The 21,909-nt window shown below is 39.2% G+C and overlaps 1 protein-coding gene across 17 annotated transcripts in view; it reads right to left on the bottom strand.

Moving 5' to 3' along the window:
* The window catches only part of cdk10 (cyclin dependent kinase 10), a 184,177-nt gene that overhangs the window by 14,407 nt on the left and 147,861 nt on the right, over positions 1-21,909 (bottom strand). For 9 of the 17 annotated variants that reach the window (XM_087137764.1, XM_087137760.1, XM_087137761.1 and 6 more), the window contains 3 exons: positions 20,714-20,750; positions 20,377-20,463; positions 18,063-19,583 (listed from right to left, as the gene is read on the bottom strand). In XM_087137764.1, coding sequence (XP_086993890.1) covers positions 19,475-19,583; positions 20,377-20,463; positions 20,714-20,750 — 233 coding nt within the window. In that variant the 3' untranslated portion in view covers positions 18,063-19,474. Of the gene's footprint in view, positions 1-1,425; positions 3,148-5,163; positions 5,252-18,062; positions 20,464-20,713; positions 20,751-21,909 lie in introns of those variants that run through there. The other 8 variants (XM_087137758.1, XM_087137771.1, XM_087137767.1 and 5 more) reach the window with 5 other exon arrangements.

Below are 21,909 nucleotides of genomic sequence, written 5' to 3'. Positions count from 1 at the left end.
GTGTCAAAGACATCAGAACTTGTTGCTGAAACTCAAGGCTCTCAAAAACTTGGGAAACAGACAACCCAGACCAGTTCATTAAGGACAGCAATGCGCAAGACATAAATTTGCTGGCAATCCAAGCCAGATACATCAAATTTTTGGAATGGGCTTGCGTTACAGTAGACAATAGGAAAAAACAAAGCTCATTAAATTTTCCCTCAGCAGAGATGATTTCTGTGCAAGATTTACAAAAGGACATCCAAGAATTTTGGTTGCATGTTCTCTGCGTGCAGAACCACTATCGTGGCATGTCAAAATGCAAAGAAGTTTTCCCTGTGACCACTGCATTTTATACATATGGTTTTTGTTCCGTGCGTTCCACTTGAAGAAGTACAAAGTGGTTATAAGGTAACAAGACTTCGATTCATGCCGTTGTAGTTTACTACAGGGATAAAGACTGTAGGATAGTCCACAAAAGCCTAGCCTCAGTCTCAGGTGAAAGAGCCCACAATACATCCACAATACTTGCAAAAAATGCAAGTTTGATGCCAAAGTTGAAGGAAACTGTGTCAGTCCAACAGTCTGATTGCACAATAATAAAAAAAAGGACAATGTTTTCAGTGGTATGTGACCGCGATAAGTTGTTCGCCGGTGTAGAAGCACAGTGGGATTACTTCGAAGCAGGGCATGGGAAAGGAGCCTGTGATGCATCGGTGGTGCTGTTAAGGTCTGGTAGATGAAGCTGTCGCGAAAAAAGCTGCAGTGATACTGGATGCTCATTACTTTTTGCTTGGGCTTGCCAGGAGCGCCATGGAAAGGAGGGCAACAATATAGAGTACTTCTTCATCACAAAGGATGATTGCGTTGCCAGTGGACGGGCAATCGCCGATAAATGGTCCAACTTGAAGACATTTCAGGGCACACTTACCTCGCACTCTGTTTTGATTGATTGTCATTTAGTGATGAGGAATGACTCTTGCTAGTGCAGCAAGTGCTACAACATCAACAACGACCATGATAGGGATGTAATGTGTAGTGGTTGGACACTCTGGAACCTTCCAGAACAGATCCCTCAAAATACTGCCAACACGCCCAAACTAAACCAGAACAATTGGTTCGGACCACGGAGCAAAATCATCTACCGTACAGACGACTGGGTAGCAGCGGTGTACAACGAGAAGTGGCACATTGGACAGGTACATTGGACGCTGAAAACCTTTTCGTTAACTTTATGAAGCGCAATGAAGCGACAAGTTTTCCGAGTTCTTCAAATGACCCGTATTCAATCAGATGACCTGTGGATCCCTAGAAGCAAGATTCTATGCCGCATAAGTGAACCCAAACATACAGTATCATCAAAACATTTATTTCGATTGAAATGACATGGACAAGTCGGAGATCGAAGCCAACGGCAGAGAAAAACTGAAGAAAAACACTGACAAATTTGAATCGAAACATATGTCACCAGTTTCATACACAGATAACATATGTATGTTTATTATGAGATTGTTCTCATACTTTCCTTTTATAACTTCTTCTACTTGTAGGATTGTAGACCTACTTTTAGGTTGGTAGATCTATAAAATGCTAGTATAAGTTTTCATTCATTGGCAAATGAATCCTGAGTGCCAGTGATCCTAGAAACAAAGGGTTTTGGAAATAATGCCTTTGGTAGCAAACCTGCAATTACTGTCTTTTTTGCACGTTTGAACGCGTCTTTTTCAAATCAACAATGGTCTAGCAAACTATTATTACCGAAAGGATATTCTCTAATCATAAGCCAAATGTAATTAAAAGGAAACATACGTTACTAAAGTGCAAACATACGTTTCCACAGTTTGACTCGATTTTTCAATAAGCTTCTCTCACGAAAAGTTATTTTTACTGCTTAAACCGAAGTGTTCACAACGGTAGGCGTTCGAAAATGTCAGAAGAAGAAAATGAATATTTACAATTGTGTATAAAACTGACGACGTTTCTCCTTGGATTAACACTTCTGTGGTTTATTTTACTTATGCTACCCGTTAAGTTTTTCTAACATGTAAGTCATAATGTTGTCCTTACCGGTCCTTTCAGAAAAAAAATGCATTTGTGCAAAGAATAGTGTGGCAATTTTAAGCAGATGAAAACGAAAGAAGCGATAGGTAACGTGTTACTTTAGGGAAACTGTCACCAGGTATACATGTGTTTGAGAGAAAAAAAAAGGGAAATGTGATGTGTTAAATGTTCATACTTCATGGAAATATTTTGTTTGGCATTAAACTCCAAACTTGTAACGTGAAGTTGAAATTTCAGATTTTCCTTTTTCCATTTGCGCTGATTTACTGGAAATTGGTCTAATGCATCATGAGTTGGAGTTGTACTGGTACATGTACATTGCCATACATGTATGTGAGCACAGATCACCAATTACAACTCCATTCATGTATATTGTTTCTGAATGTTATTTACATATTTTGGGGTTGGTACGAGAATCACACACAGAGTTTTAGCAGGTAACCTTTGTTTTTGAGCACGGTTTTGGGGCGCTTAGACAAATTCTGTAAGCAGCTCTGTGAAATTGGGCTGTGCATTTACGGCATTTGCTTATTCTTGATGCTTTTACATTTCATTACTGAGTAAATGCTTTTGCTGTTGTTGGTGCATCAAAACTGATGATCTTTCTCTTGCAGTATGAACGTATTTATGTATTTTGCCAAAAAGTCTAAAATGAATATACAAAGTTTTGGAACTTTACCTTAATACTGGTTTGGTAATGATATGGCAGATTTAATAAAAACAATCAGTTGCAAAAAAGTTTGTAGATCCATTGTTCATATTCATTTAAACATTTTGACACACAAATTTGACTTTTTACCCAGACATAAAGTACTCTGACTTGTACTCGTAATTTACAAATACTCGTACTCGGAGACAGGAGTGCTCAATCTCATACTCGGAGGTACAAGTACACGTACTTAAAAATCAGTTCTTGTACTTGGCTTGTACTTGGGAAATTAAAGTACTCTGCAGTACTCGGAAAAAAGGTACTCAACTACCACACCTGAGTTTTCTGAGAGGTGTGAAGCTCAAGATGCGGAACTGAACCGACATTTGACGCGGATCTGGTGGGTGGTGGCCCTCTTCCAGAAGTTGAAACCAGGTCTCAGGATTGTCCCCTGATGACTGAATAATAGGGCAATAATTGTATGCACTGTCCGTTTGATTTTCACGAAGATTCAACCACAACTTTATCCCTAACCCCCTGGGGTTGTATGTAAAATCGTACGGAACCTGAGGATGTGGGACTTTCAGAAGAGTTGTAGAATTGCTATGGAGGTTAGAAAACATGGATGTGGAGTAAGGGCGAATTAAACTTGGATGAGACATTATATTTCTGTTTGCAGCAGATCACAGTGCTTTTCCGCATTCCTAAAACTATGCTAAAACTGAATTTGCTATTGATGTATGTAATAACATCAGAAACAAATTCCAAGGATATCATCGTGACATCTCTTCGTATATAGAATAAGGAGATTGGGTTGGACCTACCCTGTAAATTTGATGATAATCAGAAACTTTCTTATGTGAAACAAAATTGTAAGTCACACAATTTTCCAAACTACCCAGAATTTTTTAAATACTTTTAGTTTACAAGACATGTTGACAAGAATACTGAAAAATACACACACAAAAAAAGAATTTAACAAGATGCCATTTTAGCCATTGTGATATTTACCCTGACCTATCAGGCTTTAATGCGAAAGGCTTGTGGGCTCATCCAAAGAATGCACAAAACACTTTTGAAGTTCGTATACAAAATATGTCTAAAGTTATCACCCTGAAAAGGTTTCTATTGTTTTAAGTCATTGTGACCTTGAACGTTGACCATACACTCCCAGGTGCAATAGGCTGCTTAAGATCATAAATACCAATCCATAAATCAAATTTGAAGTTAATTCGTAAGATATTTCTAACTTTATAATGAAAATTTCGATTGTTTTAGCTGTTGTGACCTTGACTTTTGGTTTTTGACCCAAATTCAATAGGCTTCTTAGATCACCAAGAATAACCCACAAACCAAATTTCAAGCTCATGAACAAAGTATTTCTAAAGTTATTGTGTTAAGTGTTTGAGAGTTCAAACCACTTCTTTTGGGGAGAATTTCATAACTGTACAAGCACCTCAATGATTGGGTTCCACAACTTGTGGCTGTTATGAAGAAGTGGCAGTTGCAATGGATGGTGCTGCTATCATTAACACTACCTTTGGTTTTTAGCTTTAGAAAGACAACTTAACGTTGAGTTGTTTTTAAACACTGCTGTTTCAGCTGTAATCTGGGCTCTGCACTCTGTTCTGCAACAAGTTTGACAGGCCCGCTCTCCTTGACAAAGCGATACCACTCTTGATTTATCGTTTTGTTCCTTGCCAAAGTAAAACTCAGGATTTTGGTCGATATTCCGCTGCAGGAAGCCACAACACAATTCCAAGGCATCCTGGCATGATTTCTCAATCAGGCATAACGTGAAAGCGGAACACTGTGTACATGTACATGGTGCACGTATTGTATTGTAACTGTACATGTATTATGTGATGTCTCTGCAGTTGCTGTGAAGCACCCTCGTTGGTGGCAGTGAGCAGAAATGTAGAGCAAGTGCAATTTTTGAATATTTAATTAATGATTTTCTTTTGTCAATTATTTAATATCAGTGGCTAAAAACTGGCAATTTTGTACACACAGTCAGTCTTACATACTTCATTAACAACACCATTCACTTTTGGATGGGGATTACTAATGGGCTTTAAGGACAGGCAGTAACAACAGATCAAGTGTGCTACATGTGATTTATCTGGGTGAATGTCAAAATGTCACACCCCTTTGGCAAAAGGGGTTTGAAAATGTGTCATGGGCACTCTTCTCAAGAAAGCTGAATTCAGACAGAGGTCACTAAGTGGCTTGGAATGACAGAATGATAGAAGTATGCTAGGTCTGAATTGGAAGTGCATTAAGTAGGTTTAATAATAACTTGGTATCCCAAGTAATAGAATGTAGTCTACCATATCTAAGATTTTCATAGACCCAATGCATACCTGCTTATATCAGGCTAATCTTACCGTTAGATCCTACCTGGTTTTTTTTTAAAATCCTATACATGTACTCAAATTACAGTCCACGAAGTACCAAATTTCAGCCCTTTTCACCTGTGTCTGTGTGCAGCAGGTACGTCAGAGGACTTAGTCCGTTTGTTTCTGTGATGTGGAAAGGTTGGCATCAATTTGGGATCACACGCTGTAACAAATCAAAAGACAAATCAAACCATTTCTATTGGTAACTTTATAAACAGTTTTCAAATAAGAATCCCATTAATCCTCTGTGGATGTCTCCAACTTATTCTCAGACTGAAATAAATTACCGTGCACACACGCTTCAGTTTGTCTTCTGGCCACAGCTTTGTTTTATTTCCAATAACTCTTTGAATATTGCCAGATACCAGAAGTTTTTTGGGCAAACTGGCAACAAAATTGCATTTTAATCGGGCACACCAGACCCAGCCATGAAATAGGGCACACCAGGCCCACCCAAAACACAGCCCCTTAGACCGTGTTAATATTCAGGGCACACCAGACCCTGCTACAAGTATGGCTCACCAGACCATCATAAGTGTAATTAGGGCGCACCAGGCCCACCATAAATATGGCACACCAGGCCATCAAAGTTAGGCCCCACCTGGCCCATCATTATACAACTCTAAACATGGCACTGTAGCCCCTGTTAATGTAACACTTATAATACACCTGGCTCACCCATAACTCCTGAATAACAATTGGGCACACCAGATCCTAAAATCAGTAAAAGCGAACAGTCATGTTAACACCCATTAATTATTAACTCTGTAGTGAAAACACTAAAACTGAATTATTAAATCTGCAGGCACCCGATGTTCCCCTGTTGGAGACTTACGGGAGGAATGGCCCATGGTGAACATCCATGGAGCCATTCTAGTGCCTGTCACAAATCATTGAGATTACAGCCATAATGCTTCCATTGTATGCTCTAGCAGCTGTAACTGGTAAAATAACTTTTTTGGCCATTAAAATAGACCATTTCTTGACCGTATGTGTCAGAATTCTCGCCAAAAACTGCTTCAAAGTGCCAAGCTGACTCAAATCTAGATGCAGGCTACGATTCCCCCATCTGAACCGCTGAAGGAAAGCAATGGTTCTTAGTGTACATCTAAGAAACACAAAACCAAATATTTGCGATAGTGCAAAGCACAATGCCAACATTTCGTTCACACCATAATATGTTACTAAACACAAGGTGGAGATGAGGCGGAGGCGGGTAAACAAAAGTTTGGAAGTTGCACCATCTATTAGATCTTTACCATATAAAGGCTGTGACAAAACTGACCTTAAACTACATTCCCTAAATCCATCAAGCCATGCCTCCCATTAGGAAGATGTCCCATTGGTTAAAAGCTTGGTCACAGAAGTTCCCTTATTGGTCTAAATTCTCTAATGTAATGTTTTCTAAAAATTTTCTCAGACCTTTAACCAAGATGCATCCTTCCAATTTCACACATACCTGCAGATAAGGAAAGCTGGTAAAAAATACTACCTAACAGTTCAAGTACGACTTCTTGGTAGCTAAGCATAGGAGGGATTTCTCAGTTTTTCTCGTCTAAATTTGCAGTAAAATTGGATCATTTAGCTTGTCAGCTTCACAGAGCCATGCTAACCACACAATATTGCTTGCAAACTGTTATAATACATACCAACTATTACACACAGGAGAAATATACACATACATGTAAGTACCAGAAACCAATTGTAAAGACCTTCACGAAGATGTATGTTTTCCACACTCTGCCTACAGCACTGACAGAGCCCAATGAATATTCATCACAATGTTGCCCCAAAGCAGCTGATTGGCTGCCTACCACAGTACAGGATCCCTTGTTGACACAGAATTGCTTATGGCATTCTGTGCAGTAAATAAGCAGTACATCCAAATACATGCATTACTTACACATCCCACACTCCGGCCTATAGGATCATCTATATCCTTAGGCAATACTAGTACCAAACCCCATCTCCGTTCACAAGCTGCCTTTACCAAACAAACGGTAGTCAACCTCAGCCAACGCAACCTATCTCCAGTTGAGACTAAGGTCCTCTCATTGGGTGAGAACTTCGCCCTAGTACCTAAGTCCTCACCGGTAGAAGAGATCATTCAAGCTACCGAACCAGCTCTACGCCACCTGGCCAAGTCTGCTGCAGACGATGTCAGACTCCACATCAGCCAAGCCCTCAGGTACCACAAGCCTGCCAAGCCCAACATCACCAAGCAAGAACACTCAGCCCTCATCAGCCTATGTCGAGACAAGTCCATCCACATCTTGACTGCTGACAAAGGCAATGCCACAGTCATAATGAACAAGGCCGACTACGACAAGAAGGTGTGGGACATCCTGAAGTCGGGTACATACCGTCCTTTCCGCAAGGATCCTACCCCGTCTATACGAAAATGGCAAACTACTTGCACTCCAGCATTCTGGGCATCTTCCCATGATCCTGTACCGCCAACTCCATATCTCCAACTCAAGATGTCCCCGCCTCTTCGGCCAACTGAAGATACACAAACCGGACATCCCTCTGCGCCCCATCGTAGCGTCTCGTGGGGGTCCAACCTACAATGTCGCCAAGCTCCTTGCCAAGATCCTCCACCCCCTCGTTGGCAACACGGAGCACCACGTCAAGAACTCAGCTCAGTTCGCCTCTTTCATCCAAGACCTCACCCTGCAACCTAACGACATCACGGTCAACTTTGATATTGTATCACTCTTCACCAACGTGCCCACCACCGACGCCTGCAACATCGCACGAGAACGCCTCGAACAAGACCCTTCCCTCCAAGAACGCACAGACCTCACTCCGAACCAGATCCAAGACCTGCTCACAGCTTGTGTAACGACTACCAGCTTCCAATGGCGAGACAAGTACTTCGAACAAACCACGGGAACCTCTATGGGATCTCCTATATCCCCGGTTCTTGCTGATATCTACATGAAGCAATTCGAACAAACAGCCATCGCCACAGCCGATCTCCGCCCCACAGTCTGGCTCAGATATGTTGACGACACGTTTGTCATATGGCCCCACGGTCAAGACAATCTAGTCACATTTCTGGCACACCTCAACGGGCTCTGTCCCAGCATCCAGTTCACCATGGAACAAGAAAGAGATGGCACCATCTCCTTCTTGGATGTTGAGGTGGCCAGACAACCTGATGGGACCCTCTCCCGCAATGTGTAACGCAAGCCCACCCACACAGACCGGTATCTCCACAATCGATCATTCCACCATCCCAGAATCAAGAAATCGGTCAACACCACACTTGTCCGCCGAGCGTACAACGTGTGCGACAAGAACAACTTGCCAGGCGAACTACAACACATCTCCACAGCACTACAACGGAACGGTTACATGACAAGTCAAGTCAAGATCCAAGCACCTACACCCCACCCTGACCGACGGGTCTCCTCTACCCCAAGTCAACCATATAGACACATTAGTTCAGTCACCCTCCCGTTCATAGGCCATACATCCCACCGCATCCAGCGCATCCTTCAAGAAAAAGGAATCAGAGTATTCCACACTGCACCAAGCAAGATCAAGCACATTCTCCAGTCACACAAGGACACCCAGGACTCAACGACAAGACCCGGTGTTTACAAGATACCTTGTGAATGCGACCTGGTGTACATCGGGGAGACAGGCAGGGATCTGTCTACACGTCTCAATGAACACAAGGCCCATGGCCGACGAGGAGAATATGACAAATCATCCATCATTAGGCATTCACACAAAACAGACCACGTCATCCAATGGCAGAATGCACATCTCATCACCAGCATCGAATGGTGGCATCCCCGACGAATAAGAGAGGCCATCGAGATAAACAAACACAAGACAGTCACCCAAGACATCGGCCTTCACATCGGTGACATCTGGCGCCCCATCCTGTCCAGTGGGTCCCCTATACCCGAGGACACTTAGCGTATTGCCACTTGGGTCCTCTATACCCAGGCAACCACACACCTCTACAGTCCCACACACACTGACACACCTGAATGAGCAGCAACACATCCACCCACAGATACAAGCAAGAAAAAGTTCCCGCCTAAACACCTCAGTGAACCTGCAGCCAGGATCCCATCTTTCACACCTCACCGCACATGCCCAGCATATAAAGCCACACTCAAGTTGGAGTCAATCAGTCTCCTGACGACGGACAGAGTATACTGTTCCGAAATGTTGAGTAAAAACCGGTTCTTCTCAGAACCACACATACTCATAAAAGAGAATATTGTACATGGTGTAACCGCAAAAAAAAATCCTTAACTAATTACTTACACATGTACTGTGTATAGTTGAGTATATGTTCATTCTAAGTTAGTCATTCAAATGAGGTAACTTGTTCAAACAAATTAAGTTTAAACAACTTCATGTTTTATATGCTGGCAGCAATATGCTTCTGAGGGAAAAACGTCTCCTTTTTTCATCAAAAACAAAAACAAAATTTGTCAGAATAGATCTTGTAGAAACGAATTTGAAAAACAGATCTTGTGAAAACAAACTTTAGAAAAATATGTCCCATACCTAGAAATGTTTGTTGATAAACACAAGCTGTTTTGGCTGTTATTTAAGTAACTCTGGGGCTTATGATGACCATCACATCAGTGAATTTGATCTATATACTTATAACACCAAGAAGTGACTGAATCAGCTAGTTCTTTTGTTCTGTAGATAAGGTCTTCAAATGCACCTTTACCGTGGCATCACATGACAGGGAATTATGCAGTACTGATATGAAGTATTGATTGATTGTCAAGGATGTTGCGCCAGTAGGTTGCACTCATTTCTGCTTCGCATTTCTTTTCATTTTCTAACATCTATTCGCCTGCCAGTTTTCCAGAAAGTTTGCTTGGGTCTGCTTTATTGACATAGGCTCTACTAGACCAGCCTGAAGGATTTTTGATCAAGAATTTTGGTGACAATTAATACTTTGCTTTTGATGAATTCTCAAACCCCTTGACCATCAGCAGCCATATTCCCCATTGAGGCCTGCACATACTTATGTCCATTGCCTTTTTAGGGATGGCCAGTTCCAGTGTGTGCACCTCAATGGTGCTACTGCTCTTCACATTGTTAATACTGATGACTCCACTGATCTACAATAGCCATGATCTCAAGACCATTTGTAACCACAAAGCTAGAATACCACTAGGCGTCTACAATAAACTGAAAGAACTAGGTATCTGTGCTGGGAAATCCACACGACGGGGACACAGATCATGGGCTGAACAACATAAAAGGCTAATTCCTCTCTTAGTACCATCATGTACTAGCCAAGAAAGTAAACAGCACTCGGGACAATATGGTTCCAATCCTACCAACCTTGTGCATATTTCATCTAACACAACGCTTTCACCTGACTGTAATTTTGCTCTTTGGAATGCCCAGTCAGTGAAACGTAAGACTGCTATGATTTATGTTATGATAACACAACAGCATTAATATCTGTGCTATTACAGAAACCTGGTTGAGTGGTGATCATCGTGATCACCATACTCTAGATGATCTCAAGAACACCCTACCTGTCTTTCAATTTTATAACATCCTCACATGAAAAGGGCTGGAGGAGGGGTTCTTGTATGCCTAAAAAATGGGTTCCATTTGTCGGCATGAAGTAACAGTATATGATGTCTTTGAACACATCGACTTGTCCAGTAACTCACCTTCTAATTAACCTCTCTGGCTTATAGTTGTATACAGACCCCAGAGATTGCTCAACCAAAAGCCAACAGCTACACTTTTTATGCAAGAATTTTCTGGAACATATTGTTTATGATGCCAATCATATAACGATAGCAAGAGATTTCAACTTTCACATGACAATCAATCTGATAGAGAAGCATCTACATTTTGTGACCTCCTTGAATCTAAAGGTCTGAAACAGCATGTGTCTGGTCCAACACATCGTGACGGTCACACATTGGATCTTCTTTTAACGAGGTCTTTCGACAGCTTTATCTCCCAGATGGCATTGAGTGATTATATGCCATCTGATCACACTTGTGTCATCTGTAAGTGAGGCATTGGTTGCCCCGCTGCAGCCAAGGTGGAAGTCCAGACACACAAACTCTGTGACATTGACTTAGACACATTCCATCAGGACATCTTGAATTCTCCAATGTGCACATCCTCTTTGATTTGCTTAATAAGCACGCACCCCTACAAAAATGTCAAATCAGCGCTCGTCCTCATGCACGAAATTGTCCAAGTTGGAGGTTCATAGATAGGTTTTCAAAGAGCAGTGTCGTCGCCATAACCAATTCTAAAATCAAAATCTAACTACATATATCATACGAGCCAACTGAGAAACTGTGACTCAAAACATCTGTTTCGAATTATCAATACAATGAGTACACCAACATCATCATTGCAAGTTCTCCCCTCCGACTCAACGTCTGGACTGTTACCCGGTAATTTTGCAAACTTTTTCCCTTACAAAATTGAAGTCCTGAGAAATGAACTTGACCACTCAGATACAGATTGTGTTAATGTCCATGATCCTGGTCCCAGTGCATCAGTTTGCCAATTTAGCGAGTTGTCTGAGAATATAGTGAGACAACTCATCATGAACTCAAAATCCAAATCATACAATCTCGATCCTGTACCTACCTGGTTGCTGAAGCATTGTTTGGATGAGCTCAACCTAACCATAACCACCATTTCTCAGGGCATTAAAGTTTGCCAACATCATACCACTTATCAAGAAACAGAAAGAAGAAACTTCTACGTGTTTACAATGATCTGCTGCTCTCTGCTGACAAGGGGTCAAGAGGCTGTTCTTTTGCTTCTTGATTATTCGGCAGCTTTTGATATGATCACCATATCATGCTTCAATGCTTACATCATTGCTTTGGCATCAACAGTTTTGCCTTGGAATGGTTCACTTTGTATTTTGCAAATCGTCAACAATCTGTACTCATCAATAAGATTTCATCTCCCTCTCATAATTTCAACACCAGAGTGCCACAGGGGTCTGTTCTAGGTCCACTATGCTTCACACTGTACACATCCCCACTGGAAGAACTCCTTGCATTATATGGCATTAACTGCATGATCTACGCTGATGATATTCAACTGTACATCACCATGACAGAACAACAGCGTCCTGATGCCATTCAGTGATTGGAGCCATGCCTCACACGAATACATTCTTAGTCCACGGCCAATAAGCTCAAATTGAATAGCGACAAAATTGAAGTCATCCACATTACCTCTCAGTTTAAGTAACATAATCCAATTGAAAGTATCTGCATCTCTGATTTCTGCACCACACCTGTTACAAGCGCTCTTGACCTTGGAACCATTGTAATGTAAAATCTTCGAATGCAAAATCAGGTCAATAACATATCTCCCTCTTCTTATTTAGCTCTTCACAAGATAGGACAAATTCAAAAATTCCTTGACCAACAAACAACGGAAAAGCTTGTCCATGCTTTTATCTCTTGCCGCCTGGATTTCTGCAATAGTCTATTACACCGTATTCCTGATTCTCAAACTTCGAAACTTCAGCGCATTCAGAACTCTGCCGCCAGTCTTGCTACACGTTCATCATCTAGGCAACATATGACTGTTATTCTTCGCACTCTTGACTACCTGTCAGTGAATCGCTTTCAAAATTCTACTCCTCACTCACAAATGCATCCATGGCTCAGTACCAGCATACCTCCATGAGCTTATTCAAGTATACCAGTCGTGACCCACCCTCTGTTCTAGCTCAACATTGCTGCTGGATACATCGATCACTCGCACTAAGACTTATGGACATTGTTCCTTCATGCATGCATCACCATCACTTTGGAACTCTCTACCTCACAATATCCAAATTATCAATAGTGACAATGAATTTAAAGCAGTTCTCAAAACTTACCTGTTCCATTAATTGTTCTTAATTGTTGTTTCCTGTAAAGAACACCGGGACCTTGGTGTGATGCACTAAATAAAAACTGTGTTATTATTATTATTATTATTACTTCTAGTTTCATCTATTACTTCTAGTTTCATCTATTACACGTACATGTACCTGTAAAGTTTCAACCCAATCAGAATTTTACTTTGAAAGATATAGTTTAAATAGTGCGCCTTTGATGTAATGGAACTTGACAAGGGATAATGCCATTATGACGTATCTTTAACTTTCATCAATAACGCTCCCCTTTTATGTAGAAACCAAGTCAGAACCGAATTGGACCTTTACTTTTGTAGAGTTGGATCTTTGATGAATGACACCTTTAATATGTGATACAGTGACAAATGATGTAATTATAACATAGCTTCAATTTTTATTTTTGACATGTTCCTGTTTTTGTGCATGCCAAGTCCAAACCCAAGCAGACATGGTCTGTAGGTATATCTTTGAAGAGTGAACCTTTAATGTAACATCAGATAACAGATAACATTTGATGACATCACTATGACGAATTTCTTTTAGGACCATCGATGGGTGGTTTTCCAAGTGTATGCCAAGTCTGAAGTCAATGAGATGTGATGAACTACCAAAGTGCTTTGGTTAAAGAAAACATGTATAATGATAAATTACTTGACACTTGGAGGGGTCACAACAACATATTTCTTCAAGGATCATCAGTGGCTTGTAGTGTAAAGGTGTACAAAATCTATCTGAAGTCAAACAGATTTAATCAACTATCAAAGTGGACTGGTGGAAGAAAAACATGTACAAATCCTATGGGGAAGAGTCTGAAAAAGTTTAGAGAAACTAGAGCTTATCTGTTTGTTTGCCAACAGAACAAAGGGCTTTCTCGCACTCTTTTGTACATTTGCGCCTCATGTCATGTTCTGTTAAAAAGTGTACAAAACCTATGGGACAAATTAAATATTAAAAAATCAATTAAAACTTAGACGACTTTATAAATTTGGCAATTTTTTTTTCAGGGTCTTTGTTAGCTGTAACTTTGATGACTATCAAACAGTGCAAAGTTACCAGAGTGGTGGCTTGAAACTGTATACAAAGTCGATGGGCTGAAATAAATGTGGAAAAATCTAGAATAATTCAGATGATGACAGCATCATGACGTCATACATGTGGAATAATTCTTGTATTGGGGTCTTTGTTGGCTATCACTTTGATAAAGATCAAACATCGCAAAGTTACCAAACTGGTGGCTTGAAAACATGTACAAAGTCAGTGGGCTAAAAACATATATGCAGAAAAACTGCTCCTAAAAAGTTCATATCATGTGATTTGCATTGAAACTGAATATTTCTCTTTCAATTCTTTTTCAATTTCTCTTTCCTTCTCACAGTAACCTTGAGCTGAAGTTAAGGACTACTCATTACATGTAATGAGTAATATAAGTAAAAGCGTTTAGTAGAAAAACGTCTACAAAACTTATGGAGAAAAACTGCAGCTTCTGACAATTTTCTTCTGGAGACCCTCTTTATGTGTTGGACTAAGAGTGTGCACAAATAAGATATCAGTCAGATTGACCAGAGACTCAAATTCTGTGTACAAAATCTAGGTGAAAATACTAAATATTAAAAAACAATAACAAAATCACATAATGACATCATCATGATGTCATAAATTTGGACTTCTTTTTGGCTGAAACTTTGGTGACAATTGATGATTGTCAATTTACCACAACAGTGCCATGAAAACGTACAAAATCAAAGGGCTGAAATAAATACATTTATAAAAAAGTCAATAATAAATCGCTGGATGACGTCATTATGATGCCATTGTTCTAGACAATCTACACAAGGGTCCTTCAATGATGTAAGTTTGATGAAGATCCGGAGTTGTTTAGGAACAAAAGTCAATGCTAGGAAAAACGTGTACAAACAAAGGGGGTTGGGTCAGGAGAAGAAAACCAACAAAATAGAGCCAACAAATTCCTTTTTTTGAAAAATTGTAAAAAAGCCCCCAGCGCAAAAAACAAGAGCTTTAATGTCTGCAACAGAACATAAGGCTTTTTTCCATTTCTGAGCTTTTCAATGAAACTGTCATTGTCATGATTGCATATCTTCAATGTTTCAAGCCGCTGGATCATGTGCTTTTGGAGATATAGGGCTTTCAAGAATGCATCTTTTATGTCACGTGACCTGTCAACTAATGACTTGATCATCCAATGAGGTCAATTTTCATCTATCACACATCCCCTTCCAGATACCTGCAAAATTTCAACCCGCTGGGACATGTACTTCAAGAGAGATATGGAGCTTTAAATGATGCATAATTAATGTCACAAGATTAGTCATTTGATGACATCATCAACCCATGAGGTTAATTTTTGTCTATCACACATCCCCTCCTAGATATCTGCAGCATTTCAATTCGCTGGAAAATTTACTTTACGAGATATACGGCTGTAAAGGATGCACCTTTAATATCACGAGTTGTCATCTGATGATGTCATTATCCCATTTTCACAAGTGTTACTGGGTAAAGATCATCATCCACGTCAATCTTTAGGTGATTCAGACAAACTTCACCACAGACATCTATTCAAAATTCATTTTTTAGAATTCACAACCTGTTGCTACAGGGCGCTCAACAATGTGACATCATCAGTAGAGGATTTGAAGAATACTATACCCCCCACGACTAACGTTGTTGAAAACAAACTGATACCTATTACCACTTTTACATAATAGGCCCACTTCCGGATTCAATCGCAAGGGTGGGTCACGTGATTTGACCTACACAAGACATATTGAAGACCAGGCTTTACTCTGCCACTAGTGACAAAGAGAATGTTGTGGGAGGCCATGGTTGATTTTATATGGTTTTAGAAATTTACAATAATATTTAAATATTCATAATTTAATAATAAAGCATGTGATGACGTCATCATGACGTATTAATAAATGGTATTATCTTTGCATCAAGGTTTGTTGTAACTTTTGGTCTGTTGATGTCAGTGGGCTTGATTTTTTAATAATTTTTTTTTTTAGATTTTTATTGTAACTTCTGGTCCAAATTTTCACACATACATGTTAGGCATGAAGGTCATTTGTATCTATCCATTTTAAGTGATTAGAAACAACTTTGGCATCAGTATCAACTCAAAATACATTTTTAGGTTTTTCAATCTGTCATCAGAGGGCACTTGACTATTTCATGACGTCGGTCCAATTTTGACAAATATTATATGACTAGAGACTAACACCTTTGAAGGCAAGTTTAAATAATAAGGCACTTCCAGTTTTGACCAGAAGCAAGAGTCACATGATTTTACCCATATAAGAAAAAATGTGGACAATCATTTACTCTACCAACTGCTGCAGGCAGCAAGTCATGAGAAGTTGGGTTGATTTTATATGGATTTTTTTTAAAATTCAAATCATCAAACTTTGATTGCTTGTAATAAGAAACCTGATAAGGACACAGATCTCTATAGGGAAGGTTATGTAACTTAACCACTGCCGGGTGTAATTTGAAGTTAAATGACGTTTTTTTTCAAGATTCTCTGTGTTCAAAATTCTTTAAAAAAATCATCTATTGAGCTTGATTTACTGGACGTTTACATCCACACGAATGACTGTCTGGTGGCTACTCTAATCTGACAGACAAATCTATTGACGCCTGAGTATTTTAGCCATGCCTTCCACCTTGTAAAAAGTGCCCAGATTGTGCGGTGTTATATAATTTTCTTTTGTTCCCGAAACTGGCACAGTGCGCTACTGGCATGTTTTCAATAGGGGCCAGATTAGCATGCAGTGGTGTTGTATCGCTCGTCACTGGTGCGCTGGAGTGCTTTTGTCCCCGGTGGTAAACCACTCGTACTGAATGCCACAAACAGTGGTATAATCTTTCAAAACAACAACGGATTTCCTCCACTATTGACACCTGAAAAATGTTAGCAATTCCCAGAACCCTGTGTTTTGTCCCGAGTACGCTCTTTTGTTACAAGGTCCACCTCTTTCCCAGTCTGATTTCGGGCTCCCCGACTGTGCGTATAAAGAACCATATGAAGCAAGATATGAGATGGCTAGGACCCCCCTGCTTTGAGTTGGTCATTGTTTCGCTGGAATCTGAGGAATTCTTTTCAGATATCTGTGGGGATGTGTCAGGTAATAATAGCCTATAGTATGTATAGCGATTGGACATGTAACGGGGTACCTCTCGGTCTCATTTCTTGCTGGATATATAAAGAACATGTACCCGAAACTGGGCTACCCGGCAGCATGTAAGTTTGATTGTAATATGACTTAGTTTTCTCTTCCAAATTGAGGGTGGAATTAAACATGTACAAAGTAAACAAGAGTTGGGAAACAAAAGAAGAAGAACCCTGAATTGTTTTTCAACAAAATTGTAAAAACTGAACAAATGCAAAGGCTATTCTGCTTGGGCTTATATGGACAAGCCCTCCAGCCCCCCCCCCAAAAAAAAACCACCTTAAAACAAGGCATTTTTGCTTCAGCCAAAAAGACAAAAGGAAAAAAAAAGCAAAAAAATATGCTGTTTCTGTTTCCAAAAACTGCTACAAAATAAGGAAACAACTGTCAGAAAAGCAAAAACTGTTATGGCATTCAGCTGACTAGAAATTGTTTGAGGACAACCACAAACACAAGCTGTTTCGGTTGTTCACCGTCACTATGCAACTTGTGTTGACTGTAATTGCACTGAATTATACAAACGAACTTGTAACACAAAGTTACACCACTGAATAAGTCCTTACGTAAAGCAGCTATAGGTCTTAAAGTGGCACTTCTATCATGATGGATGTGACGTGACAGGGATTGCAATATCCCTCTTTTCTCATGGAAACACATCCCTTTTTAAGTACCTGCAAGCTTTTCACCAATCAGATATGTACTTCAGAGGATGCAGAGCTTAAAATAAATCCTTTAATGTGGTGTAACTTAACACATGATGCATAATCATGAATTAACTTTAATATGTTTTTATCTGTAACACTCTATCCCTGTCTAGGTACCTGGGAAATTCAATCCAATTGAAACAGTGCCTTAAAAAAAAAATAGACAGCTCTGAATGGTGCACCTTAAATGAAACATGCTCTTTTATTGAAAACTGTTAAATACTAGACATTTTATGTTATTACATTCAGGTACACTCTTTCACTTTCCAGGGCAACTTAGAGCTTCACTTAATATTTTGTTTAAATTCTACCCATCAAAAGGAAAACAACAGCTTTCATTATGCATAACGTACAATTGTAGTCAGCAACTGAACATGAATGAATGTGGAAGCTACATGTGCACTGCACCACGATATGCTTGTCATCCGATGATGAAGTTAAAATTGAAAGTTGGCAAAATTGCACGATAAGAAAAATCACATCATGTCATCTAAATATTAACTATGCTTCACAAAATGAAATGTATATAAAAGTGATACAGTTCAAACATTGTAGAATGATATCTGATGATGTCATTGTGACATTATCAAATTTGACATTTAATACTGTGAAGTTTCAAAATAATCAGAAATGTGTCAGAGATGCCACGCATCAGTGACCTTAGAGCTCAAGCATCCTTTTTGTGCTTCAGTGCACCTGGGATCCAAGCCACCCCTTGGCTAGCGTCCTCCGCCATGCATTAATGACCTCACCTGCACTTATACACCAACACTCCATCAAAGTCCACTGCATTCCGAAATTTGTATCCTTGTGGAGACATGGCTTTGTTCTCCAGTTTCTAATTATGGTGTCTTGTGGAGACCCAGGAGAATCGGTTGAATAGCCTGCACAAGGATTTCTAAAGGTGTGTAGGTCTTCACAAGAATTTCACAAAACTGATACTTAAAAATCGCTCAAAAAGGAGAAATTTTAATGTAAAAGAATCATCACAAATTGAAGTGTTTCATATAAGGGACATTTGGTCAAAATTTCAGTCCAGGAGTGATTCATGTTGAAATGGGAGCAGTTTGAAAACAGCATTTCACACGCAACTGTATTAGTACAGCACTCCATTTCCAAGGATGACCACTCAATTTCTGAGGAAGCACACTTGTCACAATGTCCAGTACACGAGCACTGATTATTATCAGAACCACCTCTTCTAAAAGAGATCTATCCACATGGTGTCACTAAAAGCCCTCTCCCTAGTCTACTCTCCAACATGCAATGCTTCAAATCTCATTAAAGATATATTTGTAAATTTATACAAGAACAAAAATCACAATGCATAAAAATTCAAATGATGAAGTCATAATGACGTCGCTTCAAATAATAATCAGAGTTTTGATCTACCAAGCAAATTTCATATTGATTAGATCTGATTTAGTAAGTTTATAAAAATTGAACTTTTTTTCTTTATAATGTCATAAAAATTGTCAAACAACCCATACATTAACTTGGACTACTTAAGATGCTGCAAGAAGAATTTAAACCAAAACTTGTTTTATTCAGGGATATGGTCAAATAATATTAAGATTTTGAAAATTCAAAAGTCATTAAAAAAATGACATCATCTTCATCAGAGTACAAGGCTGGTTTGCACCATCCATTAAGCAGGTTCTGGCATCAGTGGACCAACGTCTGATCACTGATTGTGGTCCAGATCTGCATGACAAAAAAACAGGCCCCAATTTTTGCATATAACACATCTTGTTTTGTGTTTGTGCCAAGTGTCAAGTTCTAAATTGCTGTGGAGGAATGATTAAAGCAAGTAAAAACAAGGAAATGCTGACTACTGTGAACAACTGGGTTTTTGTCTTAATTGTGGTGTAATTATGCCTTAGGTTTTTTTGGGGGGGGCAAAAAGGTTTATTAACCTAAAGCGAGTCTCTCTTAAACCCATTTGTGTACTTTAGAAAAATTTGTATGCTGTTAAATGCAGTTCTCTGAGGTGGTACACATTGGACCTTGTCAAAATTACCCTAACTCCGTGCCACCATCAGGTGCATTGCCCTGTATTATGGGGAATTGTGCAATCACATTGTTTGTCCTCTACATTGCAATGTTTCCTCAAAAAAGACCTCTGGTCTGTCTACGACATTACTGTTGTTATAAATGTCACAGAAGAAAAGGATTGCGAGGTATTTCAGTTCATGTATCAGTGAAAGTGTCTCATGTTATAAAATATTATAAAATATTTTGGATCGCACCACTGCTGAACATCTTATTTGTGCTTTTATTACATCACGGTTAGGTTTGTGGTCTTCCTGGTTATTTAATCCACAGATTACAACTGATACAAAATGTGGCTGCTCGCCTTGTTACTTAAACTAGAAAACATGAGCATATTGCTCTTGTTTTGAATTATCTTCATCTGGATTCCAGTCACTCAACATGTCACATTGAGTCAAAGATATTGCATTTTGTTTACAAAATATTACATGATTGAAGCACCTACCTATTTGTCAGAGTTGTTGATGGTGTCACATAATACTGTAGTCCCACATTCTTCAGTCTAAACATGTCTAGTCCAGCCTTAATATAACTAGAATCATTACAGAAGGGGCACCTTTTCAGTGTCAGTATTTTGTGTTTATTTTAATTTAATATGGTTTATCATTTTGGTATTTTTGTACTTAATTGTGTTATAACAGAGATACCACAGGGTCTGCCTGAAAACACCTAAACTTACTTCGATGCAGCAAAGCATGCGACAGAGCATAGCAAATGGAATGCAAAACAACAAGGGTTCTAGGATTTTAGCCTTTTCTATTAAAGCATTTTAGATGACTTACCTTTCACAAGTCCATGGAGTAGATATCACCCTGTTTCCTAAAAAAATTAATTGTAAATGCCTGACACTTTTCACTTTTCCAATCAGCAAAACTGTACATAAATTAACTAGGTCCTAAGGCAAGACTGCTACTTATACCTTGGCGTCGATCTGGACATCACCTTAACATGCTATGGCACAATATGGGTAGTAGGGTCTGCTTTTTTGATGTCACAGTCGTTTTTTTCCCAAAGGCGGGTGCTAAAACTATTTTTGGCCATTCATGCAAATGTAAAAGAATAATTCACAAAGTGTTACAAATCCCACACAGCTATCAGAACACCAGATAATAACAAACACACTACTAAATACTTCTGCACTACTACTAATAAAATGAAAATACAATCCTAATTAAAATTAATGGGAAAAATGTCAATTTTGAACGAATTTCAGGTAAAATTGGCTATTTATGCAAACTTTGGCTGCCCATACAAGTTGTAGGCAAACTGGGAGTGTTCTATTCAAATGAAATGATGTATGTGGTGTCTCTGCAACTGCCAAAGTTCACATACCAGTGGCAAAGAATTGGCAACTCTTTGAGCAATTTTTTTGTCTTCTTCACTCATGATCCTTGAAAGTATACGCTTGCACAAGAAAGACCACAGCCACCCATGGAGGTATAAATGTCTAAACCCAATCGAAGTGAAAATCAAACTGTGAAAACCAATCTGTCTTCTCTTTCTGGCCCTTTTCTTAGCCGAAAAGTGGATTTCTGGGGAATTTATAATTAAACAAAAAAAAGAAATCCAGACACAACTGGAAAACTGGCATCTCTGGCTTGAATGCAGTTTAAACTCCTCATGAATTTGTTTTACAATTTTGTATTCCAAATTTGTTCATTGCATCTTATTTTATGGAAATGTTCATCATGTTTACCTGCTATTTCTTTGTAAAGCACAATGAGATGTTTTGGTTTTAGCATGTTTAATGTAATGCTCTCTAAAAAAAAATCATATTATTATTGTATTACACTTTGGCAAACAAGAGAACAAAACAACAGCTGTTTCAGCATATATGTTAAAACAGCAAAAAAAGTTACTTTAAAGATATACATACTTCACATTTTGAAATGTAAGCTTCAGCAATATAGTATAGCAGCTTACAAAGCCAAAAGATTCACTATTTTCAAGCTCTTTGACTGGCCTTCATTTCATAAGC

Source organism: Acanthaster planci, linkage group LG06 (genome assembly GCF_054643075.1).
Source record: "Acanthaster planci isolate LZ-2023a linkage group LG06, COTS_SCS, whole genome shotgun sequence".
Lineage (NCBI taxonomy): Eukaryota > Metazoa > Echinodermata > Asteroidea > Valvatida > Acanthasteridae > Acanthaster > Acanthaster planci.
The sequence above is the reverse complement of the archived record's forward strand: the minus strand, read 5'-3'. Positions and strand labels throughout refer to the sequence as shown.